Source organism: Piliocolobus tephrosceles, chromosome 2 (genome assembly GCF_002776525.5).
Source record: "Piliocolobus tephrosceles isolate RC106 chromosome 2, ASM277652v3, whole genome shotgun sequence".
NCBI lineage: Eukaryota > Metazoa > Chordata > Mammalia > Primates > Cercopithecidae > Piliocolobus > Piliocolobus tephrosceles.
The window spans coordinates 614,062-637,723 of NC_045435.1; the positions used below are offsets into that span (position 1 = coordinate 614,062).

General features: G+C 32.5%; 1 protein-coding gene across 5 annotated transcripts in view; it reads right to left on the minus strand.

Annotated features, from left to right (window-relative positions):
* The window catches only part of LOC113219509 (nectin-3), a 118,741-nt gene that overhangs the window by 46,563 nt on the left and 48,516 nt on the right, over positions 1 to 23,662 (minus strand). For 3 of the 5 annotated variants that reach the window (XM_026456886.2, XM_026456887.1, XM_023212821.2), the window contains 2 exons: positions 21,107 to 21,258; positions 11,180 to 13,506 (listed from right to left, as the gene is read on the minus strand). In XM_026456886.2, the coding sequence (XP_026312671.1) occupies positions 12,926 to 13,506; positions 21,107 to 21,258 (733 nt within the window). In that variant the 3' untranslated portion in view covers positions 11,180 to 12,925. Of the gene's footprint in view, positions 1 to 1,702; positions 1,842 to 11,179; positions 13,507 to 21,106; positions 21,259 to 23,662 lie in introns of those variants that run through there. The other 2 variants (XM_031935099.1, XM_026456893.1) reach the window with 1 other exon arrangement.

Below are 23,662 nucleotides of genomic sequence, written 5' to 3' on the forward strand. Positions count from 1 at the left end.
TTCCTCCAAAGTGTCACAATAAGAAATATTTACACTGTATTTTAGAAATACTTCCAAAACTGATTTTCAAAAGCTCTAGTCACTCTTACAATATTAGTCAGATAATTAATATTTTCAACCTACAAACCATTATAAATCTTGCCATCTGAAATAAACAAAATAATCAATACATTTTTAGGGAATGCATTTATTTTTTCCAAAGTTGCATATCAGAAAATCGACATTTTCATATATTTTAAAAATTGTTTACTTATAACAAATATAGGTTTTAATATACCTTGTAGCTCTGCATTTTACAAGATTTTATAAATATAGTCTCATGCTTTTGAAGATCACAAATAACATTTTTAGTACTTGTGCTTAGAAAATCAAAAAGTTATCTATATTAAAGGATAAAGGGAATGAAAACTATAGATCCTGAAGTAATAAATTCTCTGTGGTCTAATAATGTCTCCATGGATATAAACTAGTATTTTAAATGATTAAAACTTAAGTGATAAATAAAATGGCTACATTAATTTGTTAGCCTACCAGTACATTATGTTTTTGAAATTATAGAAAAGGCAAGATAATCTGGAAATTAAGATTAAGTAACCACATGCTAGTCACTCTTGAAAGACTGAAGGACTCCAGTCCCACAAGTATTATACTGAAAGAGCATTTTTTCATCCTTTTGTTTAAATAATTGTTTCTTCTTATCTAACGAAAATCACAGCAAATTTCTAGCTCCAAGGTGCCATAGGCCATTTAGGTGAGAAAACTGAGGCTCATTGAGATAAAGTAACTTACTTGTTGTTCATGGTCATAGTACTAATTTGATCATGACAGAGCTGTAACTGACACACAAGTGTCTTTGATCCAAAGACTAGTGCTATAATTGTGCCAAATTAGAGAAGCAAAGACATATACAAAGCATTTATGAAGACAGAAGAACTATCTTATGTCCTAACATAAAAACATTAATAAACCACATAAGAAATAATGCCATTTGTAAAGAGCTTCACAGTTTATAAAATATTATCTTATTCTACTATCATCTCAACCATGTGAGGCAAGTAGGAAGAGCATTATTCATATTTCTCAGATGAAGCAATAAAGCTGTTGATGGAATTAATAGAACTGAGACACTGGTCATCTGATTCTACTGCAAGGTGCAATTTCTGCCTTACAATTCTATCTCAATGACTAGGATAAAAATATTGCTTATTCTTTAAATAAGAAGATATATATTTTACAATTCACCAAAAAAAGTGTTTTTAAGAAAAAAGTTATAAAACTCAATCTATTTAATAACTTGATAGTTCAAAGTTATATCTATACATAAGATATGCATACACAATCTGAAGAAGCCATGAAAACTTCAAAGATATTTTTATATGTCTTTTGGTTACCACTTCATGAAAGGCCTACATTTCTGTTCAGAAGGCAGGACAACATAAAGTATTACTATGTTACCCTCTAGAAAGATGTCTAATACACTCTAGGTGAAAAATGTAAAGCTGTTCTGTACTTCTAGCAGCCCCTTGATAATGTTCATTTACCAAGATATAGTTTGAGATATTCTGATGAAACCAGGGTCATCTAACAAAGGCCTAATATTACCCTTACTTCTATCCCTTAATTTCTTTATGAGGAGCTGTAAAGGTAAACATAGACACATACTGATATGCATAGTTGAACAAAGGCAGAAACAGTTACCTACACTTTGTCAAGATAGGATGGTCTCTTTTTTCGAGGAGTCAGCAGCACAGTCACAAAGATAGCAATGATGAAAAGGGCAAGAACAGCTCCAATTACTGCTCCAGCTACAGCTATGGAAGAGGTCTGCTTAAATGGAACATCTGTAAAGTAACAAAAATTAGGCTTTTCAAATAATCTTAAAATTAATTATTGAAATTGCATACCTTTTCTACACTGTGCAAACTATTTGACTGAAGTATGTTATTCAAGAGCCAGGTTATAGGACCTCACATTTGATTCATTAGGTTTAGTGGCATTATGCTAAAACCCTTCCTTCTTTCTTGTATTACTTTAATACCTCAACTTAACTTTTTAAAAATTATGTAAGTATCCCCAAACATCACCGGGAGAATATATTCTCGATATGCAAAGAGTATCTGGAGAAGAAGATAGAGAAAAAGATGAAAGTAATTTTAAGTTTGTACTCTAAAAGGTTAATTTTAAAAATCAGTATTCTCTAATATAAATGACCAGTAATACAGACATTTAGCACTTTTATTCTCTTAAAATAAAAAAACTATTAACAAAATTGAAAAATTTCAGGTGCAAAACAGAAAATATCTCATATCAAAAAAACATTGACATTGGACATTGTAAAATTTGAAAAGTATTTTAAAATGTAAATATTAAAACACGACTTGCACAAAATTTCCCTTAATTCATGCACGTTTAATACAAAGTGCACTAAAAATAGCTTCTCTACTATAACATTAAATAGAAATTCTTACTATCTCCTGGCCATAGACATACATCATCTTTGAATACCAACTTCTCTTTCCCACACTGCATCACAATTTTGTAAGAAAGGATTTAAAAAACATATTTGGCTTTTCCCAGAAAATTGAATCACAATTTTATGAACTCCCAAATAACGGAATGTACTAAAACTATTACAAGTACTACATATTTTCAAATGTTAAGTATTAAGGAATGTAACAAAACAATCTTTATGTGTAAGTATTACTTTGATAAATTTTGGCTATATTAAATCCAGTAACTAAATTTTGTGGAGATTCATGAATTACAAAGTTCCTTCACACATCTGATTTTGTTTTGTCTTTCTTACCAACAAAAAAAAAGATATTGAGATAACATTCTATAAATAAAGATATTGCAGTTCTGAAGTTAAATAATCTGCCAAGACCATTCAATCAATGAATAGTAGAGAGCACAGAGAGAAATAAAGTTAGGTTGGAGGGTAGAAGCCTCCACTGTTACCCCTTGTTGGAAGACAAGAATGTTTTTGTTAACATTAATATAGACTAATGAAGAGGTCTCAGCTTTACTTAAATTGACATGATCTTCACATATACTCTTAAATAACTGCAATAATTGTTGGGATCCAGACACAGCAAAGTTACAGAATTAGCACTCTTGGTTTTGAAATATGTTTCACCTACTTACCATGATAGTATTCCCATATAAATACATAAGTATTTTCCAATTCTGTTTTTATTAAAATGTGGGTAACATGGTAGTTTAGATTACCAAAAAGAATGTTTTACTTTCTTTCAAATTATAAAAATGTCTTCAGAATACTAACAATCCTGAGTTTATTAATGGCTTATTTTGTTAGACTCATTTTGAGATAAAAATCTTACACCAGTTAAGTGCAAGTCACTCATTTCAATAACGTTTCCAATGTATAGATTCTGAAACATTGTAACTCAATCATTCATAGTGACCTTCATTTGCTAATACCAGCCTGGTTTATCTATTGTTGCTCAATTTTCTAATCTATCTCTATTTGGATATGTACTAGATTAAAAAAAAAAAAAAAAACTGAAATCCAGTACATCCAAATATCATTCTGCACTTGTAAATGTGAGATTTGGGATGACCTATGGATAATCTCTATTACCATTTTCCCCACCATATAGATTATAGCTTTGACCACTGAACACAGCCATAAGGTAGATGGTCTTACTCAATCCTTAATAATAGGCCAGTTAAAACTATTAAGATTATGCCATTTGACTAAGGTCATACATCTCTAGTCAGTGGCACAAATAAAAAATACTAATTGTCAAGTACGTTATTTACTCCACATCAATTATTCTAAAGGTTTTCCTCTCTTGGAAATTTTTCTTTTGCTGAAGACGACCTGTCATGTTTGCCCAACTGTACAGAATTTAAATTTTTGTTATTTTGATGACAAATTTTTTCAAAATTGCTTTTGAAAAGTTCATGTTACTCTTTGAGTGAGGCCAAACTGAGATTCTCAATCTAGAGATCATTACAAATTTTTATCAAACTATACATCTCCTCTAAGAAAGCCTTTCATTTAACTTCAGCAATAATCTGAGGTTTGGTAGTGCTGTGTAATAAAACAACATAATGTAGACTTTTAATCTCTTTAGTTTCCAACTTTAAATACTATTTTTAATATATTCAAGTAATGCTTGTCTACATATATATTATTTCTTAAACATTTTAATTACAATCTACCTAATTTTGTCACACTAGTCTTATAAAATCTTTAGCTCTAGGATTCTGTGAGAGTTGACTGTATCACAACACTTCCTTCTATCTTAATTTAGCCATCTTCATTTCAGCTGGTTCCATTCATTCTTTATCGTATGTATCCTCTTTCTCCGATACCTCTTCGTAGTATTAGAATAGGCTGGTAGCTGCTGAAATGAGCAAATGAAGGACAAACTAGATATGAATCTATTTCCCAACTAGATAATCTACTTTATTTAGGTCAATTGATTATGCTAAATATGCATATGGGATATTTTTCATGTTTTCTTTTCTGATTCTAATTGAGGGAAAAAAAAGAGGTAAGTACTTAAGGTGTTAATAATTTAAGGGTATTAACAGTTGATGAAAACCAGTATGAAAGCAAAGGAGGTGCTTGAATCTTTTACATTCAAGTATTTTGATGAAAATTGATAATTTAGCCCCAACACTGTTTCCCACATATCGCAGATGAAATAAACAAGTATTCTGACGAAAATTGAGAATTTAGCCTCAACACTGTTTCCTGCATATCTCAGCCCAAATAAACACATATATACTACATAGACTCTGTATTCCAACCAAACTACAGAGGAAAAAAATTAGGTTATCAAATGTATAAACACAGCATTTTTAAACACTAAGGTAGTTTACTGAGTGAATAACATGAAACATTACCATCAACCTAAGGAGATGTTCTACTAAGAGCAATATATGCTTACAAGAGGCAGAAAACAAGACAAAAATTATAGAATATTTACCATTAAAAGACTGGTGCATGCATTGCTAAAATGACCAGCTTGCTGTTATCACAGTAGTAATGGTAACTCGTATTCACTGGAAACTTACCTCCAAAAATAGAAAAAGAGCATTCCCCAACACAAGATTATACTGCCACACTTAATTAAAAGACAGCATGCACATGTCTTCTGGGGAAGATGTTTAAAAATCAACTAGCTACGAACCATAAAAAAATGAATATGGATATAAGAAATGATTTAATTATTTTTTGGAAAAAAGTACACAAATATTATAGATAATAAATTGAAGTTTTTTAATCATTCATAAATACTTTTTTAAAGTAAAGCTATTGAAACATGTGTACACCTAATTCACATCTAAAAAAACTGAGACATACCCTATTTTTTTCTCTTCAGGCCCTTTGACAAAACTTTAGTGATGGGATCACAGGTTTATGTGTTGGTCTACAAAGTTATCTTCCCACCTTTGATTTGCTCCCATACTATATATTATTGTATTACCAATTTTTCCCCATAAACAATCCCATTCTCCAATTGTAACAGCCCCTTTAATGTTTATCTTCTCAATATGACTTATTAGCTTTTATATCCATCCAAACATTTACGTCTCACTACTTATTTATTAATGTGCTCTATTTGGATCAGGTCAGTCTCCTCAGCCTCTCAACCAAAAAATTACCCCAAGCACCTAGTATGTGTCAGGCCTTGTGCTAAGTGCCAGGAACGCAGGGATAAATTTTATGTGGTAAGAGCAAAATCCCCCAAAGTAGAGTCAAAGAATCCACAAAATATATATCATCCAGTACGTATAGAAATATTACCACTTATCTTCAAAAAAGACATTTCATGAAAATAATTGTTTACTAGTATATAATACATGGATTGGCATTGGTTGCTCCCCTTGTCCAAGTATTAGGTGTTTTCCTGTCACACACAACGCCCACTGTATCTATGGGGAGAGTGAAATGGGATAGTTTCAGAACAAAATTAAGTAGACAGCGCTTCACTTGGTTGTTCCTTCACGTCTTGTGACACGATTCATAAGAGCTCAGCAGAATGAACTAGTGACTTATCTAGATTCAGCCAATAGTCAAAAATGTAAAGGAAGAATTGTATGAGTGTCCCATGTGACAGGTAAACAGCTAAGACACATGGACTCTGTGGAGGTATCAGTGCTAATCTACATGTTATATACTAGAAAGCATTTATTCCTAGTATCATTCCTGCAAGTAATTGGCAAAAAAATTCCCACAGAACACTAATACCGGTACTAATAACTGGCAATACAGATATCTTACTCTTAATACACAAATTTTATCAGTTAGCTACAGTATGAAGTAAAATTTGCATGGCAATCTAACCAGATGTAACAAGTCAATCAAAAAAAAAAAAAAAAAAAAAAAAGATCAAATGCATCAGCAGACCAGTTAAAACATATTTACATTTACATTTACTCATTAACAATAAACCTCATACTAAGCCTTAATGTGAAGGAGACGTTATTGATTAGCAAGACACTGAACAATCAAATATCTAGGACATAAAGATACACTCTAAAAATAGTGGTTGGGATGAAAACTGTTAACATCCAAACAATGTACTTCTTCCATTTAAATCTATTTGAGAGGTGGCATTTTAGTTATCACATCTAAAAACCAAGTATCAACATACACTGACCATGATATGAGACCCTTCAATGACTGAATAAAAAATGCATGAAGAACAATCATGTAGTTTTACCAAAAGTTCTGGTAATAAAAAAGTTAACTTTTAAAATGAAATGCATTCATACTGTTTCCCCCAAATCTTAGTTTTAGTGAGAAAAAATTAACATGTTAAATATATCATCAGATATCTAAAATTTCCATTTTTGAATATTTTATAATGCATGTAACAAACTGCTGTAGTAGCTCATGTATAATGGGAGTACATATTAATTTTGAACTGGTAGGTACACCTAAAGGAGTTTTCACTCATCTGGAGAAGAGGAGAAATAAAAACTAGAAGATGTGAGGTTATGACAGATGAAGTTGATAGGAAACAGCATGACAATTATTCAGATATCTAAGTATATGATATGGTAAAAGAACAGGGTTAATAGATCTAGGCATCGAGCACCAAATGACAGCTAGTATCACACACAAAAAAGTAGGTATTATGTGCTTTCTGATGGAAAAACATAGCACCACTTATGTATGATGTCATCTTGCTTTCAAATTAAACCTCAATCTAACCAAGGCTCTAGATCTCACTACCAATTTACAGAAAACACAGAGAGATGTGTGTGGAATGCAAATAGCAGACTTTAAACTAGAAAAATTTAGAACAAATGAAGCAGTTTCTTTAAGAAATAAATTGCAAGGGAAAATGGGGTGGGGGGTAAATCGAGTAAAAGGTATTTCTATCAATCACCATGAATGGATCATATTTGGAAAACCTGATTAAAACTGCAAAATACATATGATTAGAAATTTGAATGCTCACTTGATACAATGTTAGGGAATTATTATTAATCTTTGGGGTAATGATGATACTGTAGCTTTTAAAATGGTCTTTATCTTTCAGAGCTATATACTGATTTATTTACAGCTGAAATAAAATCAGGAGGGATTATATAGGTAGGGGTCTAAATGGAACAAGACTGACCAGGAATTGATGATAACTGAAGCTAGTACATGGAGGTCCGTTTCATTATTCTGTCCTATTTTTGTATAATTTTCCATAATAAGAAGTTTTTGTGTTGTTGTTGTTTTGTTTTTCCTTTTTTAAAGAGAGACCAAGTCACCTAGATCCTACTTTTGGCTTTTAGATAAAACTGTCACTTTACAATTAGGTTTTCCCTGGGATATTTCTCGTAACTGAGACTGTACAACTTGCATTATTATGTCTATGTAGCAATACTATGCATATAAGGAAATGAGGCTCTAAACTATTCTCAAGTTTTGAATATTACATTCTAAAGTTATTGCTCTAAAAGGTCATTGCTCTAAAAGGTCACTTTCAATCAGCTTCATTAGCAAACAGCTAGAAAAAGCAGCAGCTATTAACTAAAAGGCAAATGAAACAAGATATATCCCAAAATTGAATCATGTTTTATCCTTCTAAATTGAAATAAACGTAAACTGTCACGAAGGTTCAAGAAAATAAATGATACCTAAGGGAATACAAGGCAAAGCTTTTGTAAACAATTTTGGTTTCAAGCTCTTGATAAAAACCTAACACTACTCAAGTCAAAGTGGTCAAGTCAAAGTATATATGTACTTCACAAAAAAGCAGATGACTGGACTATAACAGAAAAAAAAAAAAAAACAAATATATAAACAGAAAGCATTTTAAAAAAACAGATAAAAGTTGGTTTACTGTGCAAACCCCTCAAAGACTGTTTCATGCATGAATTTTTTTATTGGGATACCAAGAAGGGAACAAAACAATCCAGTCTAATTGTGTATTATCAAAGAAAAACCCTGTTCAAAAAGTTTAAAAAATAGTTTAAAAAGCCAGAAATAGGAAACAAAGTGATGCATCACAAGGTGATTATAAACAATTCAAAGCAATGGCATTTCTAATCAAAGTAGCTCACAAAAATAAGTAAAAAACACTAAATGTCAACTTAAGAAATAACCTTATAAAACGTGTTAATTCCAAACTGAAAGCCAATATATAAAATTTGACTTATGCCAAAGTAATAGCAAAAACATCTAAAATGGGTTTTAAGAGCTACAGCTACAGAGATAAGATAATTTATAACTATGGAGAATGTTAATTCATGACTGGGAATTAAATGGTTAATTAAAAGTCAAATATTAAAAAGGATGAGTTTGTGTCCTTTGTAGGGACACGGATGCAGCTGGAAACCATCATTCTCAGCAAACTATCGTAAGAACAGAAAACCAAACACTGCATGTTCTCACTCATAGGTGGGAACTGAACAATGAGATCACCTGGACTCGGGAAGGGGAACATCACACACGGGGCCTATCACGGGGAGGGGGGAGGGATTGCATTGGGAGTTATACCTGATGTAAATGATGAGTTGATGGGTGCTGACGAGTTGATGGGTACAGCACACCAACATGGCACAAGTATACATATGTAACAAACCTGCACGTTATGTACATGTACCCTAGAACTTAAAGTATAATAAAAAAAATAATAAAAAAATAAAAATCAAATATTATAGTTAATGCATGCTGGGCTTAATACCTAGGTGATGGGTTGATTTTTGTAGTAAACCACCATGGCACGTTACCTGTGTAACAAACCTGTACATGCACCCCTGAACTTAAAAGTGGAAGAAAAAAACCCAACCACCTAAAAACAAAACAAAAACAAAAAAAAAAAAAGGAAAAAATTGTATAGTGGCCCACATGCCAACTATCCTCAACCTGATATTATAGTCTTGTTTTAGGAAGAGAAAACAGGTTTCTGATTCCCACAAATCATTAATTACATTTTGATAATTAAAATAAACTAGGTTACACACACACACTTTAGCAAATATAATGATCATTATACAAACACACACGTACACATATTTAGTAAATATAATGAGGACAAAGAAGGTAACACAGAGCAATGAACTTATTACAGAAATATGCCTCTAAATAACTTTTTAAACTTTTATTTAAAGATTTCTTGCATGGCTACTGGGGCTAACACTTAATACACAGGTTGGTTAAAAAAGAAACAAACAAACAAAACAAAACAAAATAAAAAAACCACCAAACAAAAACAACCCAAAACTTAGCGCTGCTACAAACTAAAACCCAAACTCAAACACAATATACGAAAAATTTGAGAAAGGAGCTGTTTATGAAGGATGCATTTTCTAATTAACAAGTAAACAGGAAAGACAATTCAATCTACAATCTACTCCCCTATTAGAATTAAAAAATGCAAATTGGGTACCATTTATTCCTTTCTTACATTTTACATTGATTACTTTCATACATAAACTTCTTACTTGTTCATAAACTGTGTTTTAGCAGTATTTATCAAAAACAAACTCAAATCAGATGTTTTCACATTTAAAATGACATTTCTCTTTATTTCTGTACTTATACACTGTACTCCTACAGCTCCTTAATGCAAAATATTTAGCCATGGGTTATCTTATAAAACTTTCCTGTATATGGCTATTAGAAGCAACACTTACTACTGAAAAACCTTAATAGTTTCCTTAATATTAGACTTAGCAAATAGAACCCTACTAGGCACATGATAAAGTACTAAATCTTTCAACTCTAAAGCACTTCTCAAATATCACTTTTAAAGTTAACCCCTAGCCTACTTTAGTTTCAATGTATTTTAATAAAAATGGCAGAAAAAATAAGAGTTGCATTCATCTTCATTATATTATTGGAATATTTTAACCAGTATGAAAGAAAACTCTCAAGTGAATTTACAAAAATGCAAAAACAGTTCAAACCATATGAAAGAAATAAATATAAATATGGCAAAAAATAGTACAAATATTTTTTTTCAAGATAGTAGAACTTTCATATATACCTGTCAAATAGCTATGAATATCACTGGTATTCAAAAACTAATTTAACAATGTTTATTTAATGACTATTCATGTTTTCAAACAAGTCTCTATGTACAGTAAATATACATAAAGTTCTAATAAACAACAGTGCAATACTTCCCAAAGTGTTAAGCACTAGTATTAGATTCTTCTAACACAGAAACCTTCTAGTTTGCCAAATGATTGGATTAAGGATACAGAATATGTCAAATACTCACTTGTGGTTTTCCAGGTCACACTCTCCCACCAAAAAAACACAAAAGAAACAAACAAACAAAAAAACCCAATCACACACATAACTACCATGTAAAAGGAAGTTCATAACCAGTATTTATATTTTTGAAATATATTTCTTAAAATACATTGCTAAACTCCTTCAGATTATACTCCAGTTCAGATTTATATAGAATCCTAAATGTGATTATTCTGTTCAGATCCATATAGTATTTCAAACCATTATTTTTAAAAGATGAAATTTTGATTTAAAAAAAAAAGTCATAGTTTTACATCTTTCATGGGAAGAAACTTTAGACCCATCTTTCTTCTGGCCACCTCATCAATGATCTTTATATTAAAAATAAACTTATGTCAATCACAGTGTTTTATCAAAAAGTTTTCTTCCAAAAACTTGTACTAAAAAGTTGTAGTATTTGTATATAAGTGATTAACCATATTAAAACCCAGACATTTGTAAGAAGATATAAGTGAACTTTATTTACCTGTATCCTTAACCTGATACTACAGTCTTACACTAAGTATTACTTTTGGGAAGAGAAATAAAATAGGTTTCTAATTTCCACAAAATAGTGCTAGTTATAATGAAGAAAACTAGTTTATAATCCTTCAGAATAAACCTTCCATTATTTGCAAGATACTATGAACATGTTAGAATTTTGCCCCCTAAATGTTTTAGATTTGATGAATATTGAGAAATGGCTAGTTGGGAGGGTTTAAAAAGTACCTACTACTTTGCCTTTTTATTAACAAAATAATATATTTATGACTCTCCTACTAACTTCCACTTCATTGCACTAGCAAAGCAGTCACTTTTTCAAATGACTTATCAATACAAAAACATATCTTTTCAGCTTCAAAATAGTTGTCATTATTATAATTTTGTAAGACTCCACTGTAGAAGCAATTTAATTACCTTACAAACAAAAAGCACATTTGAAGTTTAGGTAACATTTCTTTCTCAAAAGATAAACGATTCAGAAGGAATATACATAATTTATGTAATAAACAAAAACAAAAAATCTCATGTTTCCAGTTTTAATTGTAAAAACAAAAATCTTCAAATACATACATACACTTAGGAGGAAAAAGGAGATGAATGCCAATATCCATTAGCAAGTGTTACCAATTGATTCTATACTTTAGATTTTTCTAGTTAAATCCAATGTTTCCAAGTTTACTCTAAAATTTTCTTTCTATACATTTACCCGTTTGAACATTAAATAACTAAAACAAGATGGTCCAGAAAATTCTTTCTATAGATTGTTGGCTGAAATGTCTCATTTCTAAAACTAGTACCTCAGTATTCTGAAATGCTCTCTCTGCATCTTTTCATTTCTATTAGTATGTTTAGGACATAAAGCATTAAAATAAGGCTACTGCTAATGTACCAAAATCTATGTTCACATGACAATGTAAGAATTGTTTTCCAGAAAGGAAAAAAAAAAAACTAATAATTATCACGTTTGAAAGGCATGTATTTTATTACTCTTGTAGGTATTCTGGACAAAAATATTGACCAGCTAATTATGCTCTTCCACACATCATGTTCACTGAGTTTACTACCACAGTTTTAGTGCAACAAAATATCTTTGAAAAGCCACTCTACAGTAATTATGGCAAGGCTCATTAATATGCAGAGGTAAAGATTTCATTTGTATAGAAACTTAGAAAATAATGTTTGAAAAGGAAAGCCATTCCATCAGGCTAAATATTTTGTGTATATTAAAAAATATATATAAATATTTCTTGAATTAGTTTTATAGTCGATTTTGATGCAGTGTCATTGAGTGGTGATAAATTTTGAGAGGTATATGTTAAACAAACATACTTGAGATTATTGTCTTAGGTAAACATTTAATACACAATGTCAAGGTAGTTCCCTTTTTTAAAAATTTTTGTACCAAATAAGTCATACATTTAATATTGACATTTCTTCTTACCTGTGTGCCTCACATCAATAAAGTACTCTGCATTAAAATTTAAATCTTGAGACAGTAGTACAGCATTGAAAAAAAATTGTAAAGCAGCTTAGATACACTGAACTCAGATTTTACATTTTCATTTGTCAGACTAGAATATAAAAAGCTTGAAAATCAACTTGAAAAAGCTTATTCTTCCTCAAGAAAAAGTATGAACAATCTGAAAATGATCAACTAGTATGAATGAACATTGTACATAGTTAAGTCACATTCAGTGGTTGCTAAACATACCACTCCCTCCTGGAAATTACGGAACCATCTACATGTGAAACTAAGTCATCTTCATTTTCATCATAATGTTCATCACTGACGAACTTCATTCCCATTTTTAGATCTTCATAATAATCCATTGGTCTTTCAAACCTATTGAGATTTTCTACATTGTTCCACTGAGTTTTTTCAGGCTCTTCTATATAGTCTTTACGTATTAGATTGTTCACTGGATTTTTGTTTTCTTTTTTTACACTATCTGGGTAAGAATCAAGCTCATCTTGTTGAAGAACATCTATTTGTGATTCTTTTTGCATATCTGATGGTGGAATGTAGTTCTTGGCAAAGTAGTCTCCACGAAACGTCCGTCTTCTCCTATAGCAGAATATTCCAGCCAAAACACTTACAAGTACTATGAAGAGAGCCCCACCCACTACACTAGCAATGATCGTGGCAATTGTGTCATCCTTAATTGTTGCCAAAGTTGACAATGGGAAGGGCAATTTTTTAGGTTCTGTTGCTAGATCCTCGATGTCAGCAGTTGAGGGATGCCACTGAATTGTAGGCTGAAGGGTGGTAGTAGTAGGAGGATCTAATGGAAACAGTAAAGACAGAGAAGACACAGAAAGGCAAAGAATGTCAATGCAGGCTGATTCAGCAGCAAGTTGACAAGACAGCACAGTTAATGAATATATATTCATAGTAATAATAGTTTTTCATTCTTAATTTGATTAAGATTAGAATGTAGTGGTACTTATCTATTTAAAAAGAAAACAAAACTGACATTTAGTCAGTCACCAATAAAGAGAAAGGAATAAAACCTATGGTGTAAACCTATGTTGTAATTCTTCCATTCCAAGTTTATGAGTGATATTGTACTCTAGAAAAAGAGGTACTTATTTTTTTTAAAGAAGAGTATTACTTAAGTGTCCTATTACATAGCCGGTTTAATAATTACTATAACAAAAAAGTAAATCAAATAATTCAAATGTACATTTTCTTAGCCAGTAGCTCAAGAAAATAAAAAGCATAAAAACATTAAAGTTTTTCTCAATATCCATTTTACCTACCAATAATATGGTTTATTTTTATAAGAGTTGAGCATATCTTTAAAAGAATGAAAAACTATAGACTCTTGTTAAGTGGGCATAGTATAAGCTGTTGGTTTAATAATTCTCTCAAAAATATTTTCTTTAAATAAAAAAGCTCAAAATTTTTGGAAGGAGATATATAGTAAATACTATTATTTAGTAATTAAAAAAAATAAAAAAGCATATGCTTAAACTTATGTTAGCCTGATAGGCTATTACCAAAAGAGACTAACAGACAAAGTAAAAATATGTTATAAAGTAATTAAAATATCATCGCCATGTCTAACACCCTATGAGCAAGTTATCTAAACATTCAGAAATTTAAAAACTTCAACTATATCTGCAAAATTTAATGTCACTACTTTAGGATGGAGTCTCAAAAAGAACAGCTAATATTTTAGAGAGAACATTCTAATAATACTTAAATATTAGATGCAAATGAACCTGTGTATTGACATTAGATAACAGAGAAAATAGCCAGTAATATTAAAAAGCAACTAAACATAAATAGCAAAAATTAAAGACTGGTTAATTATCAATTAAGTAGTATTTATAGGTCATGTAACACAAAACTGTAGAGTTTGAAGAAAGGATAAGTTTAAAAATATTGTTTCCTTCACAGTGAAAGAAATAAATGACCCAAATGGTAATCTCCTATAATTAATTTTTAAATGAGTGGTACTGATAGAGCTTTAAAAAATGATTGTTAGAAAAATACTAAATCTACATGGGGTAAGTTATTCTAATATTACAAGCTAAAGAAAAATACTTACTGAACAGGTTTCATCACGGAATGCCGTATGTATAGAATGTGGTAAAAATTTAGCAAGTACAGTATAAAATTTAATAAGTACAATATAACTAATTTTCTATGAGTTTAAATTTATAACAGGTAACCCTGTCAAGTACTTTGAGATGAATATGAGTTATCAGAGTATATTTAAGTGAATCAAGGAAGTTTTAATTTATGAAAACATTCACTAATGGAACAAATTCAATCTCAAGAAAACAAGTGTAGAATTGAAGGATCATGTCTAGTATAAAAGTAGTAAAGTCTCTCATAATTCAACTTCACAGCATTAGAACATTAAAAATATAGACTAAAAATGAAATCATTTGTAAGACAATTCATGTATTTTCTGAGGAAGCAGGAGTACTGGGAAAGTCAACTTTAATGTATTGAATGTCATCCTTATAATGATTCACAAAGAAAAAAAATACAATAAACTGGCATCAGCATATTTAAAGTAAAAATCTAATTATTTATAATTTGCTTTTCTGCCAGTAGAGTTTTAAAGTTTTTCATGGTTCTTTATATGCTAGTTTTTTTCAGAAGTGACTATACTTGAGCTCTCACCAAATAAGACACATTTTTACCAAGTATCCTAAATAATGAAACCCTGACATTTATTACTTCTACTTGCAAATTTCTTTATATGAACACAAATGGTCATCTAGTGTTCATTTCACTCAGATTTAACAAAATATGGCTTTGAGAAAAATCTAACCAAAAGGATTATTTTAAAATCTTATTTTTGTTCATGGTTCTAGAAATGTTTCAACCCACCATCCCACTCCTTAATCAATGTTAAAAAAAAAACTGAGCCTCACTAGTAATGTCATTCTATGAAAGAAACGACATTTAATACTTCATTATTTTGCATTTTAAGCAATGGAAATATGACAATGCATGCAAAATATTTCTTCTGTTTTCTAATTTACAATGAGAGTCACAATTATTATAAGGCAGGATTATTTTTAATCACCGTATCATGATTTCAAATCCTTCCCAAAAGCACTCCTTTTTCAGTTAGATATTATTTTTCATACTCTTTGCTGACTGTGTGATAAATGAGTATATAATGGATATAATGACTTTCATAGTTCTTCTCACCCAAATGAAGAACTTTAAGTTTCCTTTTCTAATGAGTTCTGCCAAACCATAAAACAAGTCATGTAATGCCCCATAAAAGGCATATTTCAGTCTTCTAAGGTATATTTTTAGTGTCATAAAAATTAATTGGCTTATTTTTCTTTTAGACTTCATATGGGTTATTTAAATATATGAAATAAATGCATTTTAAAGTTTAAGGATTGCTAAGTAAGCAAATTCTTATGTCTGATACCACACTTGGATCCTAAAACCAATATGACCTGAAATTCAAGTTTTGCACAGGAATAAGAGTTTAGACATAGTGGCACTTATATGACATATCAAAATTTGCTTTTCTAAATTTAAAGAGAAGTAACAGGTGTTAAGGGAAAAATATACATCAAAAGCAAACCAGAAAAACACAATTTCCAGTAGTCAGTAAGTACTAGTCAAAGAGCTACTATACCCCTTGAGAGTATTACTATTATATAATAGAGTACAATTTAATAACTGAGGTTGAATATTGCAATCCTAAATCAAAAACCTCTTATCCAAAAATCTTACATTTATCAATGTGGGAAAATGTGTAACAAAATTAAGAACAATTTCCCTCAGAGTTGCTTATTCTGTTCTGAGCAGAACTTTCATCTCTAGTCCTAAGATGCATTTATTTAACATATATTAAAAATAATTTCTCAAATTTTTAAATATCTATTTTAATACTGAGGTAAAAATTTTTTCCTAGAGGACAATGAGTACATGCAAAAATGAAAAAGATTAATTGGTCATTTATTTTGTGAATTGTGGCTTCTTACTCTTGTAAAAGCCTACTAAGTTTTACTAAATAGTCATTCTGGAAAGGCAGCATTCTACCTAGGGCACCTGACATACTCCAAGCAGTTGTTAGAGGAGTTAACTAATCTCAGCGTAGTATGCTGTATTACAGACTCTGGATAGAAAAGTAAAGTCTAACTATTGATTACTAAAAAAAAAAATTCTCGGCCGGGTGCGGTGGCTTATAATCTGTAATCCCAGCACTTTGGGAGGCCAAGGCGGGTGGATCACGAGGTCAGGAGATCGAAACCATCCTGGCTAACACGGTGAAACCCCGTCTCTACTAAAAATACAAAAAATTAGGCCGGGCGCGGTGGCTCAAGCCTGTAATCCCAGCACTTTGGGAGGCCGAGACGGGTGGATCACGAGGTCAGGAGATCGAGACCATCCTGGCTAATACAGTGAAACCCTGTCTCTACTAAAAAATACAAAAAACTAGCTGGGCGAGGTGGCGGGCGCCTGTAGTCCCAGCTACTCGGGAGGCTGAGGCAGGAGAATGGCGTAAACCCGGGAGGCGGAGCTTGCAGTGAGCTGAGATCCGGCCACCGCACTCCAGCCTGGGTGACAGAGCGAGACTCCGTCTCAAAAAAAAAAAAAAAAAAAAAAATACAAAAAATTAGCCAGGTGTGGTGGCGGGCACCTGTCGTCCCAGCTACTCAGGAGGCTGAGGCAGGAGAAAGGCGTGAACCCGGGAGGCAGAGCTTGCTGTGAGCCGAGATCGTGCCACTGCACTCCAGCCTGGGTAACACAGTGAGACTCCGTCTCAAAAAATAAATAAATAAAAAAAATTTAAAATTCTCTGCTGGGCACAGTGGCTCACACCTGTAATCCTAGCACGTTGGGAGCCTGAGGCCGGTGGATTACCTGAGCTCAGGAGTTCAAGACCAGCCTGAGCAACACGGTGAAACCCCATCTCTACCAAAATACAAAAAATTAGTTGAGCATGGCAGCATGTGCCTGTAGTTCCAGCTACTCGGGAGGCTGAGGCAGGAGAACCGCTTGAATCCGGGAGGCAGAGGTGGCAGTGAGCCAAGATAGCGCCACGGTACTCCAGCCTGGGCAACAGAGCAAGCCTCCGTCTCTAAAACAAACCCCCCAAAATTATGTTATATAATGCCACTTCTTCGAAAGTGCTGAAACTGTGATTTTGTTCATATTTACTCAAAATTTGAGTTCCCTTTTTAAGTTACATAAAAGCAGACTCTGGATTTGTAAATTGATTCCTGGTTGTTTTATTCTCAAATTTATTCATTCATGCAACAAAACTTTATTGAACATCTATCATATGCTAAACATCATTGTAGATAATGGAAATATGGCAGTAATTAAAGCAGGCTTTATGTTTAGACTTATGTTCTGAGGGTAAAAACAGAGAAGCATATAAAAAACAATAAAATTTACATGGCAATACGTGCTAAAAAGAAAAAGAAGGGGACCAATAGTAGTAAAGGGGTGAGAAGGGAGGGTATTTTATTTCAAATATAATCATGAAGAAAGACCTTGCTGAAAAAGGTGAAGGTGAAGGCCTTAAGAAATGAGGTAAAGAACTCTGATGATCCCTGGTAAAAACATTCCAGCCAGTGAAAACGGTTACTGTAAAAGACTCTGAGGTAGGAATGTGCCTGCTATGTTCGAAGAACAGCAAGGAGTCCAGTAGTGACTCACCCAATGAGCAAAACATGCAAGAAATGAAGTTAGAGAGGTCATCTGGAAGGAGGGCTTGTACGGAGTCTTGTAAGTCCAATTGTAAGGATTTGGTTTTCATTGTAAGTAAAATGGGAAGCCCACGGAAGGTTTTGAGGAGAGGAGTGACATGAGCTGACATGTCCTTTAAAAGAACCACCCTAGCTGCTCATTTGCTGACAAACTGAAGGGGGACAGACGCAAAGTAGGGAAATTAAATGGTTATTGTAATAGTGAAGTAAGAGTGGCTTATGGCTTAGACTAGTGTGTAGTAGCAGTAGTAGAAGAGTTGAAGAACTGGTAAGATTCTGTATTTAACATAATGGAAGAGCTGGTATTGATTTGTTAATGAATTAACTAGGGTGTGAGAGAAAAAGCAAAATCAAGAATAACTATCAAGGGTTGTATCCTGAGCAAATGTGAGGAAAGAAGTACCAGTAACTGAAAGAAGGAAGATGGGTACAGAAATATGTTTGGTATCAAGGAGCAACAGAAACATCAGGACCTCTGTTTTGAATATGTTAAGTTGTAAATACCTATTAAACTACTACACAGAGTTAATGATCATTAATAGGCAACTGGACACACAAGTCAGGAGTACTTAACACTGAACTCAGAATGATAAAAGAGTATAATTTAGGATATCATTAATTAAATCAGTACATACAAAAGCGTCCAAAATGAGTCTAGATATTTATTTGTTTATTTTTAATTAATTTTTTTTTTGAGACAGTTTCGCTGTCATGCATGTACGATCTGGGCTCAGTGCAACCTCTGCCTCCCGGGTTCAAGTGATTCTCCTGCCTTAGACTCCTGAGTAGCTGGGATCACAGGTGCATACCACCATGCTGGCTAATTTTTGTATTTTCAGTAGAGACAGGGTTTCACCGTGGTGGCCAGGCTGATCTCAAGCTCCTGACCTCAGGTGATCCGCCTGCCTCGGCCTCCCAAAATGCTGGAATTATAGGTGTGAGCCAACACGCCCAGCCAAGCCTTGATATTTAAATGATTACACAGACATATTGAGTCTAAGGTTTACAAGTAATAACCCACACCAAATTGTACAACAGAAACACAAAATAAACACTCCTTAAGTATATTTTAACTACGCATTTCCCTGGCTTATTATCTAATTAAAGAGAGAGAGAGTAATATACTAATATGTAACCTCATTCAGATTTCCAGCCAGGTGCAGTAGCTCACGCTTGTAATCCCAGCACTTTAGGAGGTAGAGGTGGGCAGATCACTTGAGCTCAGAAGTTCAAGACCAGCCTGGACAACACAGACAGACCACCCCCGTCTCTACAAAAAATACAAAAATTAGCTGGGCATAGTGGTGCCCAGCTGAGACCTGTAGTCTCAGCTACTGGAGGCTGAGGTGAAGGATTGCTTGAGCCTGGGAGGCAGAGGATGCAGTGAGCTGAGATCACACCACTGCACTCACTCCAGTCTGGGTGACAGAGCGAGACTATGCCTCAAAAAAAAAAAAAAATATATAGATTTCCACCAAAGCACTGATAACTGCAGAAAGGGTTAGGGATGTATACAGTTCTAAGCTTCTTGCTAGAGTCACGCAAAAAAAAAAAAAAAAGTTTGCACCTCTGTAATGTGCCAGGCACAATGCTCACTGCTGAGTATACAGTCATGAATAAAGCAAGCACAAGCTGCTGAATTGTGAAGATAAATAATAAGCAAGGAAATGAGCAAACAACTAAAAACTGTGGTGAGTACCGTAAGACAATAATACATTAATACATGGTACTGTTCTTAGACTGATCACACAAGGATGGAGAATATAACAATTAAGCAAGCACCAAATTTCACCAAAACCTCTAATTTATCTAGTTTTAGATTTGCACAAAGGTAAAACCCTTAACTATTTATTCCATAATTACCACACAAACCTGCGTTTCTTAGGTTCTCTTCCTTTTCCCTCTTAATTTTCCATTTGTTAGACAGGAAGATGGCTACATTCTTGTAATCAGTAAGGAAGATGCTCAAAATATTTTATTGAATTTTTATAAATAAGCATTCAATTGATAATTTATTACTTGCAGCCACAACCAGGAAAAGATGTATTTTTAGCTATTTTATGAATGCCAAAATTTATACTCAGCCAAATTAACAAAAATTTTCACAGTGACACAAACAGAATGTGAAAAATCTAAGTTGTCAGTGGTTGAAGGACAATAAAAAACATCATACATTTTATTTCATTAACATATTTTAAGTAGCATTCCTATTTCACCTCTTGGTAACACAATATGGTATAGTCCCATATTAAGTGGGAAACAATGTTATTTAACAAGCCAAGTCGTCAAATTTAATATTCCATTTTATTAAACAACTGTGTACAAAGTGGGCATTGAAGCAAAAGAAAAAAAATCACTATTTGTTCTTAGTGCAAAGATAAAATAATCTAGAAAGTCATACTATATATTAGAGAAATAGTACTGTTGAACTGAAAAATTAACTATATGTACAGGCATCAAAATGTATATAAACTTGTTGCATAGACACTTTGACATTTTAATAAGGGATGCCACATTACATACCTATCTCAGGATAGGGTTATTTTATCATATTCCTTTTAGATTATTTGGGAAAACTTCACTCTGAGGAACTGTTATCTTTACAAGTATAAATTATTGTTATTATGATTATTCAGAAATATTTTAAATAACTCATTTTGCAAGCAGATAGTAACTTACCTGAAATGTAGATGACTTTTTGGTCACTTCTTTGACCAAGGGAATTGGTCACTTTACAGATATAAACACCAGAATAGTTGAAAGTCAATGGATGGACAAAATGAAGAGTATTGTCTGAAGCCAATAAACCATCAGGCCATTGTCCATCCAACCTAGATTTTAAAATGCATAAAATTATTTTAAATATCTTCAGACTATATTTATTGACAGCTAGTTAAAATGAGACATTATATGTTTGAGATACTAGTCAAAATAAAAAAGCATCTTTTAGACAAAATTCAGTATGAAAGTATAAAAAAAGTAACAAATTTTCATTTTAATAAAGATGAACTAATAAAGGCCATTAAGAACGCCCATTCTTCCAAAATAGCAGTCCATGTAAGAGTGGCTCTGCCAACATAATAAAACAGCAGAAAAGCAGAGAAAAAATATAATTAAAGAAGTTTTATTCAGAAAACTGGAAGTTAGAAAAATATACTATTTGAAGACATACATACAGTATCAAGTAAATTAAAATTCTCATTGAATCACAGATCTAGTCATGACATATCTACAATTTTCTTCATGCAAAGTCATCCTACTTAAATATGTAATGTTTTAGCACCCTCTATAACACATTTATAGAGCATCATTTAATGCTAATGCAAACAGACACTGTGCTCCATCCAAAGATAAGTTTCTAAAGCAGCAAAATGGGTCTTCTTATAAAATAATTTCATGTGTAAGGTGGGCATCTGTGACAATAAAAACCAAGACACCATGTGGTATCAATAATAAGTCTTTTAAACAGTATTTACACTAATTTGGCTAAGAGGTCCTATACCTAGTATACATATTGCTCTAAACCATGTAGAGTCCCACTATGAGAACTCTAAAGCCATTCACTGTAATGGAACTAAGCACACTGCTAAAAATCACTTTTCTAACCTGAGGATACAAAAAAAAAAAAAAAAAAAAAAACAACAAATAAGTGTTTTTAAAGCTTAAAGTGTTTTTTTTTTGTTGTTGCTGTTTTTGTTTTTTAAAGTAAGAGGATAAGGCTGGGCACAGTGGCTCACACCTGTAATCCCAGCACTTTGGGAGGCCGAAGCAAGCACATCGCTTGAGGTCAGGAGTTCGAGACGAGCCTGGCCACCACGGTGAAACCCTGTCTCTAATAAAAATACAAAAATTAGTTCGATATGGTGGCAGGTGCCTGTAATCCCAGCTACTTGGAATGCTGAGGCAGGAGAATCACTTGAACCCAGGAAGGAGAGGTTGCAGTGAGGCAAGATGGCACCACTGCACTCTAGCGTGGGTGACAGAGCCTCTGTCTCAAAAAAAAAAAAAAAAAAGAAGAAGATTAAAAAGTCAAGTAAACCTAGGTCTCAACTACTACAGTTTAGGCTAAGTAGATTTTCAAAAAGTTGATTCACTTATTCCTTCATTCAATTACTAGGACCCACTATTTGCCATACTCTGCTTTGCTGGTGGTGCTGAGATAAAGAAGTAAATAAAACATAGTCTCTATTTTCAATTATGTAAGTACATAGAAAATTAACAAATTATTATACAGGGAATACGAACAATAACAAAAAGGTGGAAAGAAGCAAATCAACACTGAAGAATAGATAGAATAATTTTGTTTTGCAATCTCGAGTGCAGTGAGTGGTAAAGTAATCTGTAAAATCTTTTGGAGTTGATAGTACTTTAATTCAGCACTGAAGAATAAAGATAATATGCTTACATGGCTTAAGAAACAAAAATAAAAGCACCCAATCTTTTCCTTTAGAAGGCTTTGGAAAGAAAATTTTTGCAAGTATTGGCTTTCAAAAGGTAAACTCTTTCTACAAGGATAACAATGAAAATAAATTATATATGTCTTAACAATTACCTTTGTACTTTGGGCTCGAAGTTTTAATCCCTTTAATTCTCCGAGAAATTGTAAAATGACTTCGAGTTAGAAATATCTAAATATCACATTAAACCTACAACAAAAGCATATTCTATGCCTTTGTGTCTAGGTTACATGACTTATATTCATTGTCTGTACCTCACAAAAACTCTACGAAGTAGTTATTGGCAAGGAAATTTAGGATTAGAAGGGTTAAATGACTTACTCAAAAAAGACATATAGAAGTTAAGACACTGGGATGAGAATCCAGAATTGTATGCCTTTTAGAAATACTCTATCAAATAAAAATCTTAACTAATGATTGCTTCCCATTTATTAAAATGTAAATGAAAATTTTTCTCTACCTTTAAAATAGTATCTATGCTTAAAGACAACTGATTGACCAGATCTAGTGCTTCCTAACTCCCATAAAATCCCACCAGAAAGAGTACAGAAATTAAAAAGTTATTAAAAACCTCACAGGAGGCAGAATTCAACAGACAAGATGTTTCAACAAACTTTTAGAAGACAGAAAATAGATTTAAAAAACAATATATGCCTTAGGTCAGTGTTTCTCAACCCAGGGATGCTTCAAAACATCCTACAATTCACAGGACTGCCCACTACAGAAAATAATTTCGGCCTAAAATATCAATAGTCCCAAAGTTGAAAAGTTGTACTTT